Raw genomic sequence first — 26151 nt, 5'->3', positions numbered from 1 at the left:
TAACAACACACAGAACAGACCTGACCCAACAAGGATAACAACACACAGAACAGACCTGACCCAACGAGGATAACAACACACAGAACAGACCTGACCCAACAAGGATAACAACACACAGAACAGACCTGACCCAACGAGGATAACAACACACAGAACAGACCTGACCCAACAAGGATAACAACACACAGAACAGACCTGACCCAACGAGGATAACAACACACAGAACAGACCTGACCCAACAAGGATAACAACACACAGAACAGACCTGACCCAACAAGGATAACAACACACAGAACACTGTAAAAAAGAAAAAAGAAAAAAATCTTTCAAGTTGGTGTGAGTGGCTTGCGAGTGACGCTGGGCTGACGTAACATCATAACAGCACTCTGGATCAAAGTCCAGGCTGAATATCTTGAAATAGCCACAAAAGCACTGAAAACATTGCTTCGATTTCCAACATCCTCATCAGAACATCTCTCCTGGACGGGAGAGGACCGACAAGCCCAGTGTGTGAGTCCCCCTATAAACAAACAGTGATTGGTGAATTGCAATGTCTTTATACGTCCATGTGAGGAAAATACACACTGTGCAGGCAATTTATTATGCCAACGTATGAACGATGCGCTATTATTGTGTACAGCTTGGGATTGGGTCACCTGAGGCCGTGTTCGGGCTCGTCAGCACAGCAGTGTGTCATTTATGTCATGGATGTAAAGCCCACCTCACATGGATGTAAAGCCCACCTCACATGGATGTAAAGCCCACCTCACATAAAGCCCACCTCACATGGATGTAAAGCCCACCTCACATGGATGCAGAGCTGCCCACAAAACATACACAAACACAGAACTACCGTGTGCTCAATTGTCACTTGGCAAACTGTTTAGAAAAACAAGCAAATGTAAAAGAAAAGGGGTAGCATCTGGCATCTACAAATCTTTGCTGGGGCATAAACTATATACCTACACGCACGCACACACACACACACGCACACACGCACACACGCACATCTGCTGTAACCTCTCTTCACTTTATCTTTGAAATGATAGTAAAAACTGTGGCAAAGAAACAACATCTGGCAACTGCAACTGAAAGGAATGCTAGCAGCTAGCACATAAACATCTCCCCACACGCACGCACGCACGCACACACACACACACACACACACACACACACACACACACACACACACACACACACACACACACACACACACACACACACACACGCGCACACACACACACACGTGCAGATAGACCAAGTTGTAGACATGTATGGAGTGATGTCTCTAGTGGTGCGCTGTGCTGTATAATCCAGTGATTCATGCCTGCTTTTCATCTCATCAATAAAACAGAGCGTGTTTGGTCCAAATGTTGATCCCACTACAATATGAGAAAGTCATGTCAAATCACTGAGATTGAATGAAGATGTAGAAATGAGCGTGCCGTGGATGATGAAAACCAACAACACAACATTTGTTTTGTTGGACTGGCCAGGTGAACGCGCTCGCTCGGCGCTCGGGTCCTTTTCCCGTGTGGGAGGAAGACAGATTGCAGGTTCCTGAAATTCCCAGTTTTCTATGTTTTGCTGCTAAATATTGAAGCAAACAGTTTGCAGTTTTAGAAAGTAGCACTCTCTCTCATGCCTTCTGGTTCTGTCCTTCACTGACCCGATTCTGGGCCAAAATATTTGACTGGTACTCTAAGCCCTACAAAATAAGCCTTCAGCCGGAGGCACAACTCGCCATCTTCGGCTGCTCGGGGGTCCGCTCTCGTCTTCCCTACAGCTGTGCAACAGTCTCTGACACAGTCGCCAAGAAACTCATTCTGCAGGAATGGAAGTCCCCCTTCTCCACCCTATTTTCAGCCGTGGTTGGCGGACATGATCTCTGTTATACGGATGGAGAGACTCAGGTCCCTGAGGACCAACTCACTTAACACATTGACTGCCAGCCCTTTTTTCAATGCTGTAGGTAGGTTCTGCCAGGTTTTTTTTTTTAGGATTCTGGCTCATTTTACAAGAGCCGAGGATTCTTTTCTGCTAAGATTTTGTGAACACACAATATCTCAAAACAACTAATAGAATGTGTGCTTTCTCTGTCTAAAAGAGTTAGTTTGTAGAGTTAGTAGTTATGTAAGCATTAGCAGTTGAATACAGCATGGTTTCAGCGTGAGAAAAATTATTCAGAGATAAACGGCTTTTTGTGAAATTCGATAGAACAGTCACTTTAACCATTCATTTTTGGCATCAGTAAGACCTAAACAATAGTTTTGAACAGTAATTTCCTCCATAACAGCAGGAAACTCCCCTCTGCTTCCAACTCCTCCCTCCGTGGGCGTTCCTCTTGGCTGCAGCCAGCGGCCGTGTCACAAGCTTGTCACCAGTCTCACTGCTTTGCAGCTGCTGTGCGGCTGTCCCTGTCTGAGCGGCCGCTCTTTGAGGAAGTCTGGTTGGACTCGCTCGCTTCTTGGAGTTTTGGTTGAGAGCTTTGATCAAGCTTTTGCGATTCTGGTCATATTTATGCTGCGTGTTTCAAAGTGTGTTCCATCCGTGATTAATTATGCAAATTTGCAATCCCGCACTGCCAGCAATCAGCGCGAAAACGAAAGCGTTTTCGCCAATCCATTTTCATGAGAATGGCTTCGTCACACTGCTTTTTGCTTGCCTTCCTCCTTCCTTGTCGCCACTTAGTGGGTCGGTGGAATGGGTTGTACACGTTGTACACGTCCAATACTTATATAAGAGATGTAAAAGGGTTAGATGCACATCCCACCGTCAAAAAAAAAAAATCTATTTTTTTGACGTATTAATACGTCAATGGCAGTGAACGTGTTAAGAGACTTCTAACTATCTGGGACCCGTTCCTGGCCTACCTTGATGAGGTTAGGGGCGACGGCTGGTTCGCCTGGGCGGTCCCTCATGGACCCCCTTGTGTGAGATCCCGTGCATATTAACATCTTTTACAAGCTCATAAGTGCCATATGCAGCTGGTAGCACCACGTTGTAATATTGGAGTGTCAATGTATATGTATGTTTTTTTTCTTTTCTTTTCCTGTATCTGAGTTTGTTTGTTTTTGTTGTTGGTGTTCTGAAAATTGCAAAATAAAATATTGGGGGGGGGGGGGGGGGAGAAAGTAGCAGTGTCTGAACATGTTTGACAGAATGTCATGTCATTACTGAACGTAAAGAGAGATAATATTACAAAAGCCTTTAATTTGTTATAAACACGGGGGGCTGAAGCGTCAATAACCATCAATGAGATAGAGAGAGAGTGTGTGCATCCCCCTGCTGATTCGATTGTGAATGCTGTGGTTAATAAATGTAAATAAGGCGTTATTTGTGATGACGGTTTAGTTTAGTTTTTAACAGCTAGCACAGACAGTAGGCGTTGTCCAATGTGCTTTCAGGCACTGTGGATGTTTTTGATGCTTCCGTGACTTTTCCGCCCGCCCCTGTATCTCCTATACAGTATCACTATATGGCCCTATCTCCTATACAGTATCACTATATGGCCCTACAGTATCTATTCCTATATGGATTTATAATGTGCCTATGGTACTCACTAGTCAGTTTGTAGCAACATCAACCCACTTAATGGCAGTTTTGTTGAACATGGAGGTTTTGAGATGTGCGTGCTGCTCACTTTTACCATAAACTGTATAAAAGAGGACCCCCCCCCTTCCCCATGTGTTCTTCTGGGACCTCTGCAGTTACAAATTAAGCACTGTGTGTGTGTGTGTGTGTGTGTGTGTGTGTGTGTGTGTGTGTGTGTGTGTGTGTGTGTGTGTGTGTGTGTAGTGGATGTGGGGGCCAGAGGGAGCAAATCCACCTCTCTCTGCCTCCTCTATTCCTGGAAAAAAATGAATTACTCTCCATCTCTAATCCTAACCAACTCTGTATCTCTCCCACTTCTTTCATTCTGATGCTCGCTCTCTCTCTCCTGCTCTCTCTCTGTCACTCTCTCTCTCTCTCTCTCTGTCGCTCTCTCCTGCTCTCTCTCCGTCGCCCTCTCTCTCTCTCTCTCTCTCTGTCGCTCTCTCCTGCTCTCTCTCCGTCGCCCTCTCTCTCTCTCTCTCTCTCTGTCTCTCTCTCTCTCTCTCTCTCCCACCTCCATTCCGTCTCCTCGCCCTTCCTCCCACACATGCATATATCGACATGGAAATGAGGTGCTGTTGCACTTGCTGCTAATATTCAAATCCATTGTTCCAGACCTCACAAAAAGGAGTCCTGCCTGATGCCAGCTATTAAAATGACTCAAATAGTAATTATTTGGGGTGGGCGGCGCGACGACGACGGACAGGAACAAACTTATAAAAGGAGTGTCTGTTATCATCTAGATTCTATTGTCCAGTGACGACGTCTGGTGTCCCTAGATTATTGTGACGTCAATGTGGGGTCACAAGCAAAAAACCCTGTGTCAAAAGTCAAACCTCCTATTCTTATGTAAAGGCAGCAATACAGTATAGTAAAAATCACACCCAGGTGTTGAAGTAGCAGCACGTCCCACCCTTCTCCTCCACCCCCCCCCCATAAAATAAAAAAAGCATAAAATAGTCACCAACCAAAACATACAATTTGTGAATATCTTCCTTTAATGTTGATACAAAGATCCACGCCCCTCTCTCTGACACTGTGTGCGTTATCTCGCCACACACACTCGAGCCAGTCTCCCCCGAATCTCGCCCACAAACACACAAAGTCAGTTATAGAAGCGACTGCCCCACTTAAAAAGTAGCAGCGCGCACAGCTCCAAAACTTGAACACTATCGGGTGCACAAAACAAACCGATCAATGGTTTTCTTATTTATTGTGGGCAACAACAAATAAGACGACTATTGAACTGTGAGTGCTGCTGTTCAATAGACCTTATTCGATTGACGTCACTCACGTACGGGCACGCCCACCGCCGCCATATTGTTGACATAGCGCTGCAGCTCTATGCGACAACCTATGTGAGAGCAGCGTTTATAGGAAGCTAGCCGCCGTTAGCGTTACCTGTATCGTTCCTGTTGTGTTCGGATGGTGACCTGCGTTAGGCATGGCTGTAGTAATGACAGCAATAAAGTCCCCGTGGTTTGTTTCTATCTCTACCGTCCACAGACGTGCAGGGAGCAAGACGGAGGATACGTCAGCAGCACAGGAGAGGTGTGTGGATAGTTAGTTGAGACAGGTGAAACTTTCTGACAGCTCCTCACAGCAAAGTCTGTTCACCTCATTCTTTTGTTTATTTATTACAGGCATTAACGGCAGCATACAAACAACAACTCTGGGGTTTTTATTGCTGTCATTACCATCGCTATTTTGTAATGGAACAGAAACGACAATAAGGCCGTTACTAGTTGTCAGCTGCAGCGCTGTGTGCGCGCAGGACGGTACGTCAACAATATGGTGCCGTCCAGGGTTAGCGAATAAGGTCTATATAGCAGGAACAACAGTGAAATGTAAATGTGGCATGTTCCTTCCGACAGGCAAGATGGCCGCAGCATACACAAGCTTGCCAGCCCGACTATCGTCTGCAGCTGGTCAACGATGTCAAATGATTGGTTGAGTTTTGTCACATGTGTCTTTGGACGCCGTGTTTCCAGTTTATTTTCTTTATTTACATGTGCGGTCCTCTGTCCTCTGCTCATTTCCCAGATTCATCAGTTTGAGGTTAGACTTGCTGAAGCTGTGAGAGGATATACAGACTTCATCTGGTGGGGACTGTCGTTAAAACAAACAGAACTCAAGTCGCGGTGAGCAGAGAGACATTTGCTCATAGCACCGTGTTTGGCAGCAGTGCGATTTCTCACAGGTTTGATTTTGTTTCTACTACCTTAGCCTTGACGAGCTAAAAACCTGCCATCTAAAATAACAGTCCACCATAGTCATATTATCTGTAGAGATGTAACGGTATGAAAATTTCACATCACTATTATCGTGACCAAAATTATCACGGTTATCGTATTATCACGGTATTCATAAAAAAATTATGAAAATGTTCAAAAAGTACTGAGACAATAATTTTTATATTTATAGTTTTATATTGAAAACGCAGACCCAAATAGTATTGATACACTCACTGAAATCATTTCTCCAAGGCTGCACGTCTGCATCTGGGAGACTGTTGCCAACTTTAGTTGATGATGGACAGTATTTACCATGTTTTTCAAAGCATGGTAATCACGGTACCACGGTTTTTAATGATAATGAAAATTTGAAACGGTACGGTTATCGTAAGGAATTTGATCACGGTTATCATTCAAACCGGTTATCGTTACATCCCTAATTATCTGATGTTCGACTTCCGTAAAGGCATCCTTGTCGTTTCAGACAAACTAACACAACTGTACCAAAAATAATCACTCTTTGTTTTTTTGTTTAATAATCTTAAAAAGAATGGTCCTTCGTTCAGATATTACAAAAAGCCATCTACTCCATCTGCCCCATTCCTCCTCTTCCTCCCGTAACCCTGACGACCAAGACTCCTCCCACAGGGTTTCACTTGACTGCAGGCAGTGTGGTTGTGGTTGGCCTCCCCTCTCTTCTGTGTGGCAGATGTACTCCTGGGATTACGCTAATAGTTGCCTCCCCTCCATGCTACATGGTGTCCCGACATGCACCCTTCCTGGAGGAGTGACCTCCAGAGGTTTACACCCATTACATGGTACTGGTCAGGCTCTGTGTGTGTGTGTGCGTGTGTGTGTGTGCGTGCGTGCGTGCGTGTGTGTGTGTGCGTGTGCTTGACAATCTCCTGCACTCACAGGGAGCTGTTGATGAAGCCTCATAGGGAGGAGAGTAAAAAAAGTGATGATTGGCTCTGAGACACAGGAGGATATGGAAAAAGCTGTTATTATTATTTCTGTTCCAAGTGTGAAAGATGGCACCGTGGTCTAACATCTTTGTGCTTCTTGATTATACACCTGACTAGACCAGAGCAGAATACCGTCGCTGTCCAATGAAAACCACTTAACACATTTCTTTTTAATGATTTTTACTTTTTTACTATCGATGGAATATATCCATTCTCCTCTATCTACTGGTAGGTTTTGACGTCTAAATGACCAATGAAAGCATGTTTTATTGGGTCATATCTTTAACACGTACCACCATTGGACGCTAGAGCTGTCCATCACACCGCCTATGTGACAGCTGGACCTCCATGCTCCCCGCCTACCTCATGAGGACTACCCGGAGAAAGCTGCAGAACCCAACGCCGCTGTGTTTCTGCCTTTGGTTGTGTGTGTTTCTGGCATCGTCTGACGTAAATAGATCAATAAGGTGTTTTCGGGGGGTGTCCCTGCGCTAGTGCAAACTCATTTCAAGTATGCAAATCAAAGTGTTTTTAATGAGAATAATGTGAGGTTACCGCGAGGAGCAGTGGCGCTGCTCAGTCCGGGAGAAGATGGCTCAAACTCGGACTGATAATCCTCTAACATCTAACATCAACTGAGCTTATTCAGGTAAGATATTAATAATGTAACGACACATTCGGCAAGGAAACTGTTTATAATGAAGACGTGCCAAATATGACGACGTGGTGTTTAGTATTTTAAGAGTACAGTTTTGTTTTAAGTTCCTGTAAACTTGGAGATGTTGTTTTCATCGGACAGCGACGACATACACCAGACCACAGAGTTCAGGGATGTTGACTGTATCTCAACACCTATTCCAACCAAAAGGCAATGGAAGTGATTTAAAAGGGAGCGAAACCCCTCTTAAGCTGGGCTACATATTGATGGAAGCTAATTTACATCATTACACACACAGCCACTGTGCCAATATGGCGTGCAGCAGGCTTTTAGCCATGTAGCTCGCTGGAACGCTGCTAAGTGCAGACTGCATGTCATGATGCACGCCATGCAGTTTAAATCACACGCTGACTCGGGGCTCAGCTGGCTGTGCTAGAGAGGGTTATGTGTGTGTGTGTGTGTGTGTGTGTGTGTGTGTGTGTGTGTGAGAGAGTCTGTATGTGTGTGTGTGTGTGTGTGTGTGTGTGTGTGTGTGTGTGTGTGTGTGTGTGTGTGTGTGTATGTGTGAGAGAGAGAGAGAGAGTCTGTGTATATATGTGAGGTGTAAACCAGGTAAATTGAGTACTCAGGACACAGGGCCCAGCGAGTGGTACACCTACACTTTGCAGATGAGAGCAGGCAGGCAGCATGCATCAGAGCTCCGTCTCTCTCTCTCTCTCTCCGTCTCTCTCTCTCTCTCTCTCTCTCTCTCTCTCTCTCTCTCTCCTCATGCACAGGCATGCGAGCGCGGTCCCTCCAGACATATGGTGTGACCTGCTCATTCTCATCTCCTCTCGCATTCGTGCGAGCAAACCACGGACAAATTTCAACAGAAACGACATCTAAAAGCGTGCAAATAATAAAAAGTGAACCAAATTGCATCCTACTGGCTCGTTAAGACGTGCTCTTAATGACACGCTTTTTTCACGTTGTAAAGAAGGACTCTGGTGTGTGTTTTTGATTGGGCTGAACATACGGAAACTATCCGCAGGAGTGTGAGGAGGACATATGGAGACGCTGCTTTTAGCTCGTCTGCCCACACTCACTTTCCCTGTTTCCTTCTCCCTCGACATGGAGCATTTATAGGCGAGGATGCCCGAGTGGCGTCCATATGCTTGCTTATGCACTTGTATTCTGGTACACAACCCAGATAACACCCCCTGCCACCCTCTCTCTAATGGCCTCTACTAGGGGTGCACCGATCGATCGACACGCAATCTGTATCGGCCGATTTGGACCTCAAATATGTGATCTGCTGTTTCCGATATTGCTTTAATGTTGCCGATAGCATAGCCGATCATGCTGCACGTGAGAAACATGAGGCAGCCCATTTTCATGTCTTCAATGTCTATCGTTTAACTTTCATATTGTGCTCTAACGTTTATATCATTGTGTTGCAAAGCACACGCTTTGCTTTCGTCAGTGTACTCACCTCCATGCACACACCGCACCAGACTGTCAACACACCCCTTGCATCTTTGAATCACACAAATCAGCTGATTAGAGCAGCCTCAGCAGAGAGAAGTTACCTCCAGTCCTCCCGCCTACCGAGGCATTTGCATGCTGTTAAGTCCGTGTGTATTAAAGTCCCAGATTGACACGGTGGTACTGTGGTAGTCGGGGTAGTGCACGCGCACACACAGACAATTTCCACGCAAGCATTGATGTTCCCGCGGGCACTTTGAAGGAAGCGAAAGTGTGCGGCTGAGTATGTGGATGTGCGCTCCGTTCAGACGGACTTTCTTCCTTTCTTTGGACATCAGTTGAACATATTCTAATCCCCTTCTTCCATGTGTGCGTATATGACCAACCAGTAAGTCATTATTATGTTAATATTCCTGTATTGCATTCCCTTTTTGTTTTAGATCGATCTACCTGCAATCATTGCAATAACGTTTGTTTAGGCGTGCACTTGCGGTTTGATTGTCTGTTGCGCTAATTAATGCCACTACTCAGATGGAGTTTAGCTCGTGTGTAGCTTGTGATTCTGTTGTTTCTCCCGTCATGTAACCCTGTCACCATTATGTAGATCGCACTCATAGTGCTGCTAATTATAACACTGTAACTCGGCCTCGATGGGCGGGTCGTTTTGATGTTCGTTCGATGCGGATCCCAATGTATGACGGTTATTGTGCATAACCCCGGTTCTATGAGTGGGAGCTCTTTGGCTTTAGTCATGGTTCAAGACTGGTGTTTAAGAGTAACTGACTTACAGTTTACCTAATTATCATTTATATATTATTAGTTGTTAATTATCACTATAATTGGCCTATATAACAGCAAGCTTGGTTACTGACCTGTTTGTATATTTTATTGCCTCCTTTTTCCAGACCACACACAATCCTACTATTCCTGTCATAATGCTGTAAAGAGCCTATACTGCTGTACTGTACTGAAGAGAACTGACAACTAAACGGTTGAACTCCCATCTGTCTCCTGCCTCGTGTTTTTACGGACACCCCAGGGCGTATATATATATATATATCGGTGATCGGTAATCGGTAATCGGTGATCGGTCGATGATCGGTTGGGCAGATATTTCTCATAGGTGATCGGCAATCGGTGATCGGTGGCAAAAAACGTGATCGGTGCACCCCTAGCCTCTACCTTACAGACTGACGCTCACACACACACACTCACACACACACACACACACACACACACACACACACACACACACACACACACACACACACAGTGCTGTCTAGTTCGGGATTGGGATAATTTACTTGCTATATTTAAACATAAGGGATAATATTTTTGGAATTAGATTTATTTTTTGAGCTGATTCTGTAATGTGAGTGGGATTTTGTTGGGTCTAGTTGATGGGCGTAGTGTAAGGATACCTGGGGTGTGATTAGGTCAAAAGTTATAAAAGAAAGGGTACCGTGCACGTGTGGTTTAGTGTGTGATTTGGACGGACAATTCTGGATGCCACGTTACGTGTAATTTGTGTTTGATTTTGTGTGAATTTATTAGTTGTCCGTGTGTAGTTGAATTAACAGTAATCTATGTATGTTAGGGCTGTTGAAACGAATTTTGATATTCGAATATTATTCGAATTTAATAATTATGAACGAAATTCGATTAACAAAAAAAAAAATTAAACTTTTTATTTTTATTTTTATTTTAGAACACTAGAACAGTGACAAGTTCTGACAACATACTTGAAGAAAAGAGTGTTAACTGAAGTTGACTGTTGAAGCTGCTATACTGATGTAAACCTACCTGTAGCTCTTAAAATGTATGTTCATTCATTGTTAACTGAAGTTGACTGTTGAAGCTGCTATACTGAATGTAAACCTGTAGCTCTTAAGTGCAATACGTGACTGATTTTTTTTTGTTCATGGCTCATTGTTGTTTTGGCAAAGTTTACTTATTTGTTTATTGATAAGGAGCTCAAACAAAGGCTGTGTCTTTTTTTATTATCAATTATTTTATTTTAGCATTTCAGACAGCACCAATACATCACTGATGAATATTAACTAAGCTCTGGTTATCTGACCTATTTTCTAATGCAATGAATGTATGTACATTGTACAAGGAACATGTTTTCTTAAATAAACATCATTGCTGGACTATTTGTGATAAGCCTAATATTATTTTGAATATTCATCCACCATTCACTTTTCCATCTACATTTGGTCAAATGCTTAGAAAAAGTTTTACTTGGTCAAACCCAAAGATTCAGCTATATTTAGAATCAGAACATAACATAAGAGAAGACAACAATTCACTCAGACCAAAAAAAAAAAAAATTTTTTTTTTTTTTTTAATTCAATTAACACGTTCACTGCCATTGACGAGATATCTCGGCTTACAAAATCCAAAGGTTGACTGCCAATGACGAGATATCTCGGCTTAAAAAAAATATATATTTTTTTGACGGTGGGACGTGGATCCAACCCTTTTACGTCTCCTATACAAATAATGGAGGTATTGAATGTGTATAATCTATTTTACCGACCCACTGAGTGGCGACATGTCTCTCCAAAGTAGAAAGAGGCGAGCCAAAACTGCAGGGAAAAGCGCAAGGAAGCCGTTCTCATACTGTAAAATGGATGGCGAAAACGCTTTCGCTTTCGCACTGACGCACAGCGGTGGCAACGGTGGGGGGTTCCAAGAATAGACTGGGTGCACACTTTGAAACACGCAGCATAAATAAGCGCAGAATCGCAAGAGCTTCATCAGAGCTCTCAACCGAAATGCCAAGAAACGAGCGAGCCCCATCCAGCGAGCCCCATCCAGACTGCCAGGCAGCAGCCAGGCAGCAGCAACTCGTTTGTGACAGACCCGCTGCAGAGCCAAGGAGGGCGGAGGAGAACGCCCACGGAGGGAGGAGTTTGAAGCAGAGGGGGGTTTCCTGCTGTTATGGAGGAAATTACTGTTCAAAACTATTGTTTAGATGTCTGACGTCTTACTGATGCCAAAAATGAATGGTTAAAGTGACTGTTCTATCGAATTTCACAAAAAGCCGTTTATCTCAGAATAAATTTTCAGACGCTGAAACCATGCTGTATTCAACTGCTAATGCTTACATAACTACTAACTCTACAAACTAACTCTTTTAGACAGAGAAAGCACACATTCTATTAGTTCTTTTGAGATATTGTGTGTTCACAAAATCCTAACAGAAACGAATCCTCGGCTCTTGAAAGATGAGCCAGAATCCTAAAAAAAAAAACTTGGCAGAAGCTAACTACAGTATTGAAAAATGGCTGGCAGTGAATGTGTTAAAAATTAATTAAAATATTCGAATATAATTCGAATATTAAAATGTATAAAGCACTGAAATTCGAATTTGATTATAGAGGGAGATTGACAGCCCTAATGTATGTCTTTCTTTGTTCTTAGGTTATACAACCTGCTATTTGTTGAGTAAAACTACGAAACGAATTGAGTTGTGTCCGCGTCCAGTTAGTCTCCCCGTGTGCCGGGCAGAATAGGCAATAGGGGTGTCAAAAATAATCGATTATAAGATGCATCACGATGCGGACGTGCACGATTCTGCATCGAGTCACAAATGTCAAAAATCGATTATATATATATATATATATTTTTATAATCAAATAAAATATAATGGAAGTACATGCAGTTGTTTATTTTAATTATGGATCATAATACAATGCAATTCCAAATGCACTTTTATTTTAAAAGTAGCCACATAGTGAGAAAAAAGAAAGTGAGAAGAAATAAATCATGTATTGGGGAAAAAAGTGATGCATCGATTTAAGATGCATCGAGATGCATCGATAATCGTAATCAAATCGAATCGCAGCCCTCTGAATCGTAATCGAATCAAATCGTGAGGCCAGTGAAGATTCACAGCCCTAATAGGCAACACACACACACACACACACACACACACACAGAGTGGAGCAGATGCACTCAAATACTGGCAAATGACACTTCTTTGCATTCTGCATGCCATATTTGCACATATGGCTGAGAGAATAGATCATGTTGAATTTAGCTAATCACAGACTGACCACACGGAACGAACAGATGACTGAAATACCAAAAACCTCATCAGAGTAAAAAAAACAAGCGCGAATTCGCAATAGCTGTGACAGCATATGCAAATTTCAAAAATGCAGGATGGCAGGGGGGCAGCCCACCCTACACACACACACTTGACCTCCAAGCCCAATTATAGCAACCCCAGACAGAGACAGACACAGACACAGAGAGAGACAGACAGAGAGACAGAGACAGACAGACAGACAGACAGACAGACAGACAGACAGACAGACACACACACACACACACACACACACACACACACACACACACACACACACACACACACACAGGGGTAATGTGAGTAACAGGCAGCAGAGAAGCAGCCGGGAGGCCTCCATCCACTAACATAGATGACAAATGTCCAGCCAGCACTTCCCATTCCTCTACTGTCAGCAAGGACCCACACCTCCTCTGTGTGTGTGTGTGTGTGTGTGTGTGTGTGTGTGTGTGTGTGTGTGTGTGTGTGTGTGTGTGTGTGTGCGTGTGTGTGTGCGTGTGTGTGTGCGCATGCGTGCGTGCGTGTGTGTGTGTGAAATGATTCATTGCCACGACAACGGCAAATAAATGATACCTGAACGGTCATATATTTGCCTTTCTTTGAGCAGACACAAGTACTCGTCTGCTTTACTGTGAAAAATGGACTGTCCGATCAGACTGCTTGCTTAAAACCCAGGCCCGCACGAACACGTACACACACACGTACACACACACACACACACACACACATACACACGTACACACACACACACACTCAGGGGTCGGTGTGACTGTGCATGAGTGAAGTGTTTTGTTCAGTAGAGCGCGTGCCCATGTTTAGCCTCACGGTGATAAACTCACTCATCTGAAATGACTACAGCTTAGTGTCTTTGTGAGTGTGTGTGTGTGTGTGTGTGTGTGCGTGTGTGTGTGTGTGCGTGTGCGTGTGCGTGTGTTGTGTATGCATGGCTATGTGCACATGACCCCCAGAAGGAGGCAGGCTAGTGATGGGGGGTGGAGATGTAGTTGTAGGAGGACAGACGCTGGCTGCTGCCCTCAGCTCTCTACTGACAGACAGGTGCACTGTATTCTCCTCCCAGGCCTGTTTCAGCACGACTAGATTATTATTGAAACAAAAATGCTTGATTTCACTCATTTAATTCAAAGCATATTCATGTGCTAAACCACTTACTGCACATTTCCCTTTGATTCTCCAGTCGTTTACTTAACTGTGACTGGGGTCTTATATTTGATGGCTTTGCACAGAGTAGTCTCTATTCCTCCGTCCACAATGCAGTGCGGCAAACTGTCATTATTGCACACAGATGTAGGGAACACAGAGAGGAGAGGACTGCTTCTGCGGCGGTGATGATAGCACCAGCTCGTTTATTCACAATCCATCACATCGTTCAGGAAACTCCTCCATGAACGAGCGTGATGGAAATGAGATGGCTTTGTGGAGAGAGGCAGCTGCTCTGGTTGAGTGGGGCTGCGTTCGACTCCACTGCACACATCAAGACGGCGCTCGCTGTGGAGCGGCGAGGGACGCGGGTGAAAACGCTGGGGGTCAGAGTTCACGGGCTCGCAGAAACAAGTCCCATCCCGTCCGCGCGCTAATATACAAGTCCTACTCGGTCCAGTGTAGAAGTGAGACTGTGACTGTGTGTGTACACGACTGGGAAATGAACATCGATATCCCCCGGCGCGTTTAGTGTGTAGTGTGTGCAAGCATGCATGTAGGAAGGTATGCGTGATGGAGAGAGAGAGAGAGAGAGAGAGAGAGAGAGAGAGAGAGAGAGAGAGAGAGAGAGAGAGAGAGAGAGAGAGAGAGAGAGGGAGCAGAGAGAGAGAGAGAGAGAGGGAGCAGAGAGAGAGAGAGAGAGAGAGAGAGAGAGAGGGAGCAGAGAGAGAGAGAGAGAGAGAGAGAGAGAGAGAGAGATGGGGCATTGAGGCGAAGGGGGGGAAAAAACAGAAATTGCTCAGTGCATCGATCTCCATTGTCTGGCTGACGTCTCCTTCACTGTCCTCGAGTGGTGTCTGCGCATTTTTGACATATTTCAAGTTAATTTCAGTTCCCTCTAGTTTCAACTTCACCTTCAAAGACGATTTTTTTTTTTTTTTTTTACCACTTAGACCTCCTCTCATCTCAAAAACACAATTAACCTTCTGTGAGGCTGGTGGGAAAACGTCCTCCTTTTTAGCCCTCCAAACTTTGCGTGTGCTGTGCTGTGAACCCGGAGCTTCATCTTTTTCCATTCAAATGAAAAGTGTGCCCGGCTGCACCTGTTCAAGGCACCATTAGAAGAAGGTAAATGAATCAGCGTGAGGAGGAGAGTCGAGACCGCTTCAAGCTCTTCTTAAAACATCCACCACATGGAAAACACTTCCAACGCCTTTTGTCCTTTTCACAGTTCATTTCCCTAATTTTATAACTCCATACTGATAGCATTTTCTCCCTAGCAATTCTACTTAATGAGTATTGCGGGGGGGGGGGGGGGGGGGATCTGATATCACAAACTTCTAGAGACGACTGTATCAAAGAAGAAAAATACTAAGTTAAAACGAATCCGTGTCAAACGTAAAGCATTTGTTAACCGTATTCATTTGGCTAGTGAAGTGCAGGTGTCAGGGCAAACCGTTGTTATTTCTGATGAGTGGACAGCAGGTTCTTGGCTAACGGTACGGCTCGGCCATTAACGCTCCTTTTGAGCCACTACATTAGTTGGCCGCTCTCCAAAGGGCCAATTCATCAGCGTCTTTTGTCAGGGCCGAGGCACCTGGCGAGATAGCATCCCTTATGAAATATGTTGGACCCCGAGCGTAATGGAGGTTCCTATTCAGGGCTTTGGCAGAGACCGGACCGTTATAATTGGAAGCATGTGTCTTTGGTCGTCCCACAAAGACTTGCTTAGGTGAAAAGGAAGGACAGGCCTCTCTCGCTCTGTCAGCACCTCCGCAGGAGAGAAAACACAGCGCAGCCGGGCGCCGGCTCTCCACAGCCTTTGTTTATGGAACTTAGGTGTCATCCAGGCTGAAAGAGGAAGGAAGGGACTTGACTTCTCAGATGAAGCGGTCTACCATATGTTGCATTTAGAGGCTCTTCTCCTGAACGTACGTACTGTACGTTAACAGCTTATCCTTCTGCGTTGTCAGAACAGTGACATTTTAGGGTAGCTTCTCCGTTTTGATTTCTTTCTCGCTCTCTCTCTTCCACACAAGAATACGCACGCGTATATACGCACGCTGGCCAGGCGGGGCACACCGTCGGCGATACTCGTTCGACGAGAATGAAACGGCAGCCATGTTTCGTTCGGGTTCCTTCGTGTCTCATACCAAAAACTCCAATTATGAACGCTCAAACGCTCTCACTCTGTCTCTAAGCGATGTGCCGTTTCCTCGTGCCAGCCGATGTTACTGACAGCATGGCGGAAGAGATAGAAAATTGCATATTATTTACGCCTTAAATATGCCACTTTTCCCCTCCATAGCCTCCAGCTTACAACAAGCAAACCAGCGTGTGTGCATGGACACACAAGCTGTATAATCCCACACACACACAGACACACACACACACACCTCATAGCTTAAAGCCCCCCCCCCTCCTGCTGGAGTTTTGCAGCAGTGCTGTGACACTGCCCTGACATGTCATTAAAAAGTGTCACAGGTTCTGGTGCAGCGATTTCCACCGCTCTCTTCCTCCGAGCGACAGCAGGGACGGAGCGGGGGAAGGCTGAAAAAATGATGAACTCGTGCTGGACCATGCGTGTCAGCTTGGCCATTAGGGTCATATAAGCCTCCCCTGTGGCACGCTGGAAATAACCTCTTCACTCTGTGCCTAGCAGCACTCTTGGTTCATCTTGGGGGAGGGAGGTTGGTGTCACACATGGCCCAGAGATTTGAGTCTGACCGAGAGCTCAATCACATCTCCGCAGAGGCACAAAGCGTTGAATATCAGATCAGGATAGAGGATTCTCTTCCTTTCTTTCTTTCTCTATGCAGTTTCTCACCAGCTCTCGCTCTCGCTCTCTCTCTCTCTCTCTCTCTCTCTCTCTCTCTCTCTCTCTCTCTCTCTCTCTCTCTCTCTCTCTCTCTCTCTCTCTCTCTCTCTCTCTCTCTCTCTCTCTCTCTCTCTCCTCAATCACTCCTCGCTGTTTCCATCTGTCTGTTTCGCTCTGCTTCTCTCTCCCTCTCGCTCCAGCTCTCCCTCTCCCCCTCTCCCCCTCTCCCGCTCTCTCTCTCTCTCTCTCTCTCTCTCTCTCTCAATTCAATTCAATTCAATTCAAAGGGGCTTTATTGGCATGAGAAACATACGTATACATTGCCAAAGCAAGTGTCAAATGAAAACAAAAACAAAAGCAAAAATGTGCGTACAGTTAAAGATATAGAAGAATAAAGAAGTGTAACTTTACACACAAATATAATACACATAAGTTAGCTTATGAGTATGCTTACAATTAAATATATACTAAGGAGCTGTGTAAACAGCTATGTAACATTGCAATCAGATAATATGCATAAGCGTAGTTAACTTAAGCATGGGCATACAATAAAAGATCTCTCAAGTGTGTAAACAGCTGTACATAAGAGTATAAACATTAACTTAAAAGGTGCAAAGAGAAAATTGTGCTTGATGGTTGTTGAACAAAATATATGCAAGTAAGGGTATACATAGATGAAAGAAAATACAAAGTAGACATTGTAGTTCAAAATGATATATACAAATACAAGTAAACTTGGAACTTGTGTCAACACTGATTTTGTTCTTATTAGAGGTATTTAAAGCTATACAGCAGGAGCAGGAGGCAGACCCGGGGCCTATCCTGCTCTGGGTTGAGGGTGGTTATATTCCATTATCTTCCATCCTTTTCTTGTCACAAGAGTTCACAAATCGTGCTGCTGTGTTTGCACATTGTGGTACTTCCCCCAGCAGATATGGAAGTTTTTTGTTGTCCGTCATGGTTTCAAAGTCTTTTTGTATGTAGCTCTCTCTCTCTCTCTCTCTCTCTGGAGACGGGGTGACTGGGGTCTCTTTTCTTGGGAACCAAAATGGTGGGAGTTGTTCAGACAGCCGGTAAAACGTTTCATCCATCCATCCCCCCCCACCTCCCACCCCCCACCCCTCTTCTACTTCATCTGTGTAAGTCACCTCTGCACCTCTCCATTAGGCTGTGAGATTGCAGGACTCTGCTGGACGGAGCTGGCTGGAGTCAGCTTTTCTGACGCATGACTTCCAGATTCTGTGCATCCATCTTGGCTGTGCCTGCTTGTGAATTTGCAGCAGCAAGAAAACACTCAAGATATATTCACCTTATGTTGCCCCGCCCACTTTCTCTCTTCCGTGTCGGACGCGATTTGTATTTGTTCTTCGGGGTCAACGTTAGCCAGCCGGTCGCGGTGCAAAAACACTGATAAACTGTAAACTATGAATGAAGTTAAGCAACATTCTGCAAGCAGATGGTTTTACGCGCCCACATCGATCAACCGTCAATGACAGGCTGGACGACGTCCGAAAATGGCCGCTGGTCAGCGGAGATCCTCCTCATTTGTATGGAAGGTTTGTGAGCTTTCTTGTCTTGTTTAATCTCTCCACACTACTTTGTTTGTTAAGATGACCAGGCACTTTTTGTTGTGCTGGACAGTTACATGCTCATAGCGTTACTGCTGCTGCGAGGAGCTGATGGCTGTACCCGTAGGCATGACATTAGTTACAAAAGCACATGTCGTGCAGTGTTTTTGTCATTATTCTCATTGCCAGTAGGGGTTGACAAATACTAGCTAGTCCAGCCGGTCACACAGCCAGCGCTGCTCGATGAAAATGTCCAAATCGGCGTTATTCTGATAAACTGGTCACATATTTGGAATATATGCGAAAAATCATCCGAAAAAATATAAAAACAGTTTGTGTTTTTTGGCTTAAAAACAGCTTTTTTGCAAAGCCTAAAAAAGACAAAGTAATAAGATAAAGTAATCTACTTCCGGGTCTAAAAATGGAAAAACGATTACAAAATGAGGTTATACGGAAGCGTCCAGATAAGGTGAATAACGAACACACAATAAAGAAATCCCATCAAAATTCCGTGCTTCTCAACAATTTAAAAGACACTATAGACGTGGAGTGAAACATCCATGCGGGTGCGGGTCTATAAATCATAGAAAATAATTTGTTGGGGTGGCTGGCGGGTGGATGATTTATGCCTACATGTGAATTGAGATGGCGTCAGAGCTGATGCGTGCATCTCTAGTTTCAACACTTGTTCACACCTACATAAACTAATATCTCTCCTCTCTCAGTCCTCAGGCATCGCTATTTGCTTTGAATGACTCAGTGAGCTGTTGTTGATCCTTTTGTATTGCACTCAGCGCTCTAAATCCCTCCACTGCAAAAAGTCCAATAAACCCGATGGATTTCGCCATAATCTTTATACTGCCACATGTCAAATGATAAAGGATAAATGTTTTAATCCGGAATCTGAAAATTCAAATATTGGCTTATGTGCCTCGTAGAAGTAGGTGCCAATAAAGTCAAATTGACTAGGGTGGTTTGCCCCCCGAACCTGATACAGCTAATATGAGAACGTTTTCTCCCTCTGCGCCTGATGAGAAGACATCACTCTGAGTGAGGGACGCCTCCAGTGACGGAGCGAGGTAATTTAACTGATAATCATCTCACCTCCATTTTTAAACAGCTCTAAAAGACTTGAAAAGGAAAAGCAAAAATCAGGCCTTTGCTTTTTATTCATGGTGCCGGGATTGAATCCATAAAAATCTCATGAGGCGAGGTCTCACCCTGTGAATGGATATCTATCTACTGTGCAATCCATTCTACCTGTTCACCTTCATGAATATGCGTTGACGCTGATGCCTCTGACCTTGAGGCTTATTGACTCCACGTTTGTTGAAATTTGACCCGTCGTGCCCCCGGTGTCAATACCCATCAGATATAACCTTTGATTATGATTAACAGCCTGTAGAGACGACATAGACTGTAAGAAATGAAGATGGACGTAGTGAGTGTGAGCTCACCCATTGGTTTGTGGACCGTTTCAACGCCACGGGTTTGGCATTTTGGCCGCTGCCATCTTGGTAACCAGCGGTTTCCCACAGAGCCACAGCGCCACCTGCTATTGGTCCGTGATCGACGAGCTGCGTGATCATTGGACAGGCGGCCTGTCAATCTATTTTACTCTAGTGAGTTAGATAGGAATCCCACAGTTGTCATGAACAGTGAAAATAGCTATATAGACCAAAAACCTTTTTTTGGAGCAGGCTGTAAACATATTTATTTATACTGTAAAGTTGGGCATTTTAATATAGGGGTGAATGGGGAATGACTCCCTTTTGCAACCAGCCTCAAGTGGCCATTTGAGGAACTGCATTTTTATTTTTTATTTTTTTGGTACTTTCGCATCATCTGTCCAAGCTCCAACTCCCCCCTTGAGAAACAGGCGTCTAAGTGAAAAAAGCATTAGAGCAGCTCAGAGAGCAGTGTGGCTGTGTCTGTTGTTGTTGGTTTTGTCTCAAGCTGTAGTACAGCGTGTCATAAACAGATGAAGTGTGACTAAGAATAGAGCACATTCGGAGGGCAACGCACTCCTGGGATTCTACACAACTGCTGTGTTAGGCTGCATCTGAAGCTGCATCTGAAGCAGCACACAGTTGATGATCGGTACCGAGAGAGAATACGGAGTCACTTGTCTTCTTTTTTTTCTCTCTCTTCGCTGTGTACTGTGCTAGTCTTGACCAGACAGGACTAATACACAAAACTGAGAACTATACGGCTCTCGAGACATATCGCTGTTGTCAGTGATAACGAGTATGAGTTTTACCTTACTTTTTTGTGTCATGGCATAGTTACATAGCATGTGTATTCACTGTGGGAAAAACACTGCAGTGCCAGAGCAGCGCAGAGAGACACACGCACACTTCCCAAACGGTTCCCGTCGTACCTGCACTCTGGTGGTGGGGTCCTGTTTGATCCACTTGATGACCGTCTGGTACACCAGCTCCTCAGCCTTGGTGTTGAGACTGTCGTTGGACAGATAGGCCACCAGGTCTTCCTTGGAGACGTTCATGATCTCTTCCTGCACCGCCACCTGGAGAGTGACAAGTTCAACCTAGTAAGTCAACTAAAAAAAGAAAATCCAAATCTAAAATCTCCAGAGGCACACGGAACAACATCTGCAGAGATTATTTCACAATTCTCTGAAAAGCTTTCAATTAAAAGGACTATAACCCAAACATACTGTGAAGGAACGTGTGCCCATTAAGGAATACTTGATATCTAGATTACTGGATTGAGAATTCAACAAACCAAATGTTTTGCAGATCTACTCTCTCTCTATTCATTAGTGGCCCAGGAGGTCCCATTATAGCTATATTCTCATTCTAAACAAAGGTCTGATTCCACTATGAGCAAATGATTAACAAGTCACCGGATATTCAGATTCAGATTCCTTCATCACCATCTTCATTCATCTCCTAAAGAGCTGAGCGATCAGGGGAACTCAACAGATGTTGACGGTAAGCAATCCTGTCAACCAAAATTTTTGGGAATTTTTGGAATTTTTCGCGGTCGTCACCAGCCAATCAGATTTGCGTGCTTCCTTGTTGTGAGTTTGTCTCATGAACAATAGTTCTGCCTGGCAAGTAAACAGAGCTTATGTTATGGTCTATACGTGTATGTTTCTTTATAAGACTACAAGTTAGGCATTTACCTTTACTTTTAAATGTTTCATCACTGACATACATCTCTATTCATCACCATGGGCAAGACGTGCTGTAGAGTCCTTTGAGACACGCTTGTCAACAGGGCTATATAAATAAATGAACTTGAAATGCAAAATGGATGAGAAGTTGATTTCAGCCATTCCAGGCCTCCCAGTTCTCTACCACTTTCATTTGAATAAGGAGCAGGGGAGAACTCGGAGAGCGGTCGCATCCATCATTAGAGTCGATGGTAAGCTCCGAATTAATGATATTGATTTTTCGGTGTGTGTTTATTTTCGATTAATGCTACCTCATTAGCGCTACGTTAACTCATCGCAACAATGTAACCTCATCAAAGGCAATAACCAAGCGGGGGAAAATACATCGATTCACCGGTCCAAAACTTGGTAGCTGCACGACGCCACAAATAGATGCAATCGCAGCCGTCCGCACTGCCAACACCGTGTCAGAGGGCGATCCATCAAGCGAGCGGCGCGCGGTGTGAACACACAGCTGCACATGCTTCACACCTTCCATCATTCCAAAGCCTTCTCTGTTATTAGGCGTGACCGCGCGGTGCCGTCGCGCCACAATGTTGGATGTTTTATTCACCGAGCGGCTTCGTACGTTTCTCTTGGGAGGTTCCGGGGGCCACGGGTCGGCGATGCTCGACTCACCTCGGGGAAGTTCTGCAGCGCAAAGGCTTTGGCCATGTTGTGGAGCTCCCTGCAGCTCATGGCCTCGGCCATGGCGAGCACGCCCAGACAGTTCGCCGCAGTCAACTGCTTCTCTGGAGTCGAGAGGAAAGGTTGAAGGAAGTGATGGGGAGAGGAACAGAGAGAGAGAGAGAGAGAGAGAACAAACAAACAAACAAACAAACAAAGAGAGACAGATCGATTAAAATAAGAAAAAATATATTGTGCAGACATCCACAAAAAGATCACAGAATCAGGAAGCTAGACAGAGTGAAAAGGAGGCTGGAGGGAGCGTGCTGTGTATCTGTCTGAGACTAAGGGAGAGCGAGTGTAATAACTCCAAACAGCTCCAGGGACAAACATGAAGGGGGATCGATCGCTCATCGCCCAGGCGGGAGGCAGGGGATGGCGGGGAGCGGGATTGGGGATTAGCGGGGGCCACTTTAAAGAAGTCCTGTCAGATCTCTGGAACTACTACTACACACACACACACACACACACACACACACACACACACACACAGCCAAGAGTGTATGAAACTACCTGATGACCACGCAGGGAGGGACAGAGCTTATATTACTGTATGGCTATTATATGTTTGTTTGTTTTATTGGTTTGTTTGTTTGTAAGAATGCAAGTTTGACATTTAAGGTGCGTCTATCATTTTAGTTTGAAATGTTTCATCACTTGCAGATCACCACTCGTCACAAAGAGCAGGATGTGGTGGGGGAGTGTAGCACGCACAACACACACACGCACAACACACACACACACACACAAACACACACACACACACACACACACACACACACACACACACACACACACATACACACAAACAACCTGGTCAGTGGCCACTGCAAGAGGCCTGATTAAACAACAATTTTATTTATTGATCAGTGAAGACACAGAGAGAGAGACTGAGCGTTTCTAAAACAAATATCAGCTAGTAAAGGTCAGCTAACATCTGCTAAATCACAACTAAACAAAGGCCAACCTGAAGAGCAAATAGGGGACATTCAAACCAAAAGTGTTTTTGTAGCTGCCAGCGTCTTTCTGCAATTCATTCTCTATGTAAGGACACCCTAGACGTGCTCCTCTTTTAATGAACACACCTGGCGTTTAAGCGCTGGTGGCGTCTGTTGTTTTTGGAGGAGCGCTGTGGGCGTTTTAAAGCTGAAAAAAGTTGAACATTGAGGAAAAGCGCGCTGCTCGTCTTTTTCACTTTTCCTACCTTTTCTCCTCCCGAGGGATTTTCAACCTCCGCTGCTGCCAGAACTGCCAATAATCTGGCTTTCGTGTTGACAGTGAACAACATCAAACAGACAAAACCAGCTGGCTACCGTCCTTGTGGTCGTTGTGTTCTGATCTGTACTGCACGCGACTGCAGGGGAAAACAAACGGAGCGCAAAAAAAAACGCTCCGTGTGCTGTATCAGAGTGTGGGTTAGGAGAGAAACAAAGGGCTCTCTGGAAAGTGCATCCGTTATGCCGTTTGACTGAGCAGACAAGCTTTTACTGTGTGATCGCGCACATGGCGTTTGTGCTGGTGTGTATGTGTTTGTGTTTGCATGCAAGTGTCCACACGTGTGCTTCTGTGTTTAGACACATGTTTAGTTGCCGTGTGTCACGGCAGTAGGGCGTGTTTGTGCATGTGTGTGTTATTGTAACTGGATGGTGGGTTGCTGAATTTAAACAAGTTCCCTATTGTTCGGGAGAAAAGAAAATTCACTGCCAATATTATTTTGCCATAACTTTACACTCTTACATTTATTTCTGCAATGCGAGGCGATCCGAGTAAAACATGCCGGTAGCTTACTTAGTACCGTAAAAAAAAATCTTATTATTTTCTTAGATAGATTAGCTTGCAAAAAATAGCCTGTAAAACCAGTTTTGGATCAGAAGAATACAACCAAAAATATTTCATCAAATGTGTGTCCTCTGGGAAATTATTTGTACCCCACTGCCACCGACTACCAAGGCCCCATTCTTAATAAGAGCTGAAATGTGGAACATAAAGCTGGTTCACTTGTAAGTCTTGTGCTTATAAAAAAAAGTGATGAAAGAAGAAGTTTGATTAAAGGATTGATTTTCATATTTCTGAGCTTAGGGCCACAAACCAATAACTTAAAGGGGGACTGATGCCCCCAGATTTCTTGCAAAACGGTATTCTACTTGATTTGAAAACTCTGCACCCTGGCAGAATAAAATAAAATCCTAACTTGGCCAATAAGTATGTAAGATACAAAATAGAACAAAGTGTAATGTCTTTATTTGTTGTAGAATGCAGAGGACATGTTGCTGTTTAGTTAATCTCGCATTCCAGGAATATTGTATTTACTGCGCTGCTCTAAAGATAACGTAAGTGGCTCGAGACTGTTTCGTCCTGAAACCCACTCGCTTTGCGCCAGAACACAATCGATTTGGGGGTGGAACACGCCAGGATTGGCCGGCGCACAAAAAAGCAGGTTTGAACCCATAGAGGGAACTTATGCTGCTGAAATGATAGGGGATTGTAAAATTGTAACAGATTGGTCTCAAATATGGAGATTTTGACCAGAATCCTTCACACACCACCCCAAAAGCCATATATATTGGTTAAAAGCTGAAAAAAAGTGTTTTGGTGGTAAGTTACATTTTAACAGCAAGTGAGGTAGAGTACAAGCAACTTATCATTTGCCTCAATCTGAAGTTCTGTGAATAAAAGTATGGAGGAGAAGAAACCCGTGGTGGAAGTAGGTTGAGGAGATACTTGGTGTATTTGTTTGTTACAGACTTCAGTGATATCTGACACCGTATCAATTCCTCTTTGCTCAAGGACACACTGTGGTTGCCTGTATTTTCCCCCCTTTTTGAAATAGTCATGAATCTTGTGGCAGAAGAATGGATTGACGTTTCAGTGGCAATGAAGTCTACAAATGGCTTTCTCTCTGCAGAGCTACAAGTCTGTGTTTTTGTCCAAATGGAGAAAAACAAATCAATAACGTGGGCCGCTGTTTCTTTCTACTTCCTTTACACTCCTCTGCCGGGAGGCGCTGACCTTTTTGCAAACAGCCAGCCATTACACCCCATGTGTTCTTATGGATATTCAAAACAATCTGTTAGATGGAATGCAAAGCCTGACATTTGCAGGTTTGCTCGTCTGACCCGACAGAATCTGGGACGTGACATTTGCTTTTCATCTCTCACCCCCTTGGGTTCCCCCTAAAGCCCCGCCCTCGTGCCGCTAAAGCCCCGCCCTCGTCTCTTTCACACCCTCCCACCCCGTAACCTGCCCCGCCTCCTCTTTCCTTACAAGCGTCAAGACTGCTTTGGTACCTTCTCAATTCCATCATGGTTCTTCAGGCCAGATCATTTGACATTTAAGTGACAATTGTTCCCTGACCTTTTTATAAATCTGCCCCCCCCGGTGGCTCGTTCCTGCCTAACTGGGACAGGTTCAGAGGCACGGTGCCCAGCTGACAGTGTTTAGGAGGCGCAGTTCTCTCACTAAGCAACATGAGTGGGCTGCGAGCTTTGGAAAGCGGACAAAAAAGCAACGTGTTTGTGCCAGCGAGGAAATTTAGGCTTTGCACAACACATTCTGTAAGGTCGTGCAATAGTGAGCGACCATGACAATGTTTGAAAATACACGCGGCGGTAAGATACCGCACGTATCGGCAAAGGTTAAATGGGAACAGCTGATGTAGCTGGCAGCTACACGCTCGCAGATATATGCGCCCACACACACGTTCAAAATAGCGTACACTCCAGAACACAAGA

At 44.6% G+C, this 26151-nt stretch overlaps 1 protein-coding gene across 1 annotated transcript in view; it reads right to left on the bottom strand.

Moving 5' to 3' along the window:
- klhl29 (kelch like family member 29) overlaps positions 1–26151 on the bottom strand; it is a 152416-nt gene that overhangs the window by 82771 nt on the left and 43494 nt on the right. The window contains exons 5-6 of the mRNA XM_083642792.1: positions 22373–22485; positions 20936–21082 (exon numbers count right to left, since the gene is read on the bottom strand). Coding sequence (XP_083498918.1) covers positions 20936–21082; positions 22373–22485 — 260 coding nt within the window. The remainder of the gene's footprint in view (positions 1–20935; positions 21083–22372; positions 22486–26151) is intronic.

Source organism: Poromitra crassiceps, assembly GCF_964638095.1.
Source record: "Poromitra crassiceps genome assembly, chromosome: 9".
NCBI classification, from domain to species: Eukaryota; Metazoa; Chordata; class Actinopteri; order Beryciformes; family Melamphaidae; genus Poromitra; species Poromitra crassiceps.
Note: the sequence above shows the minus strand (reverse complement) of the source record. Positions and strands in the feature narration are given on the sequence as shown.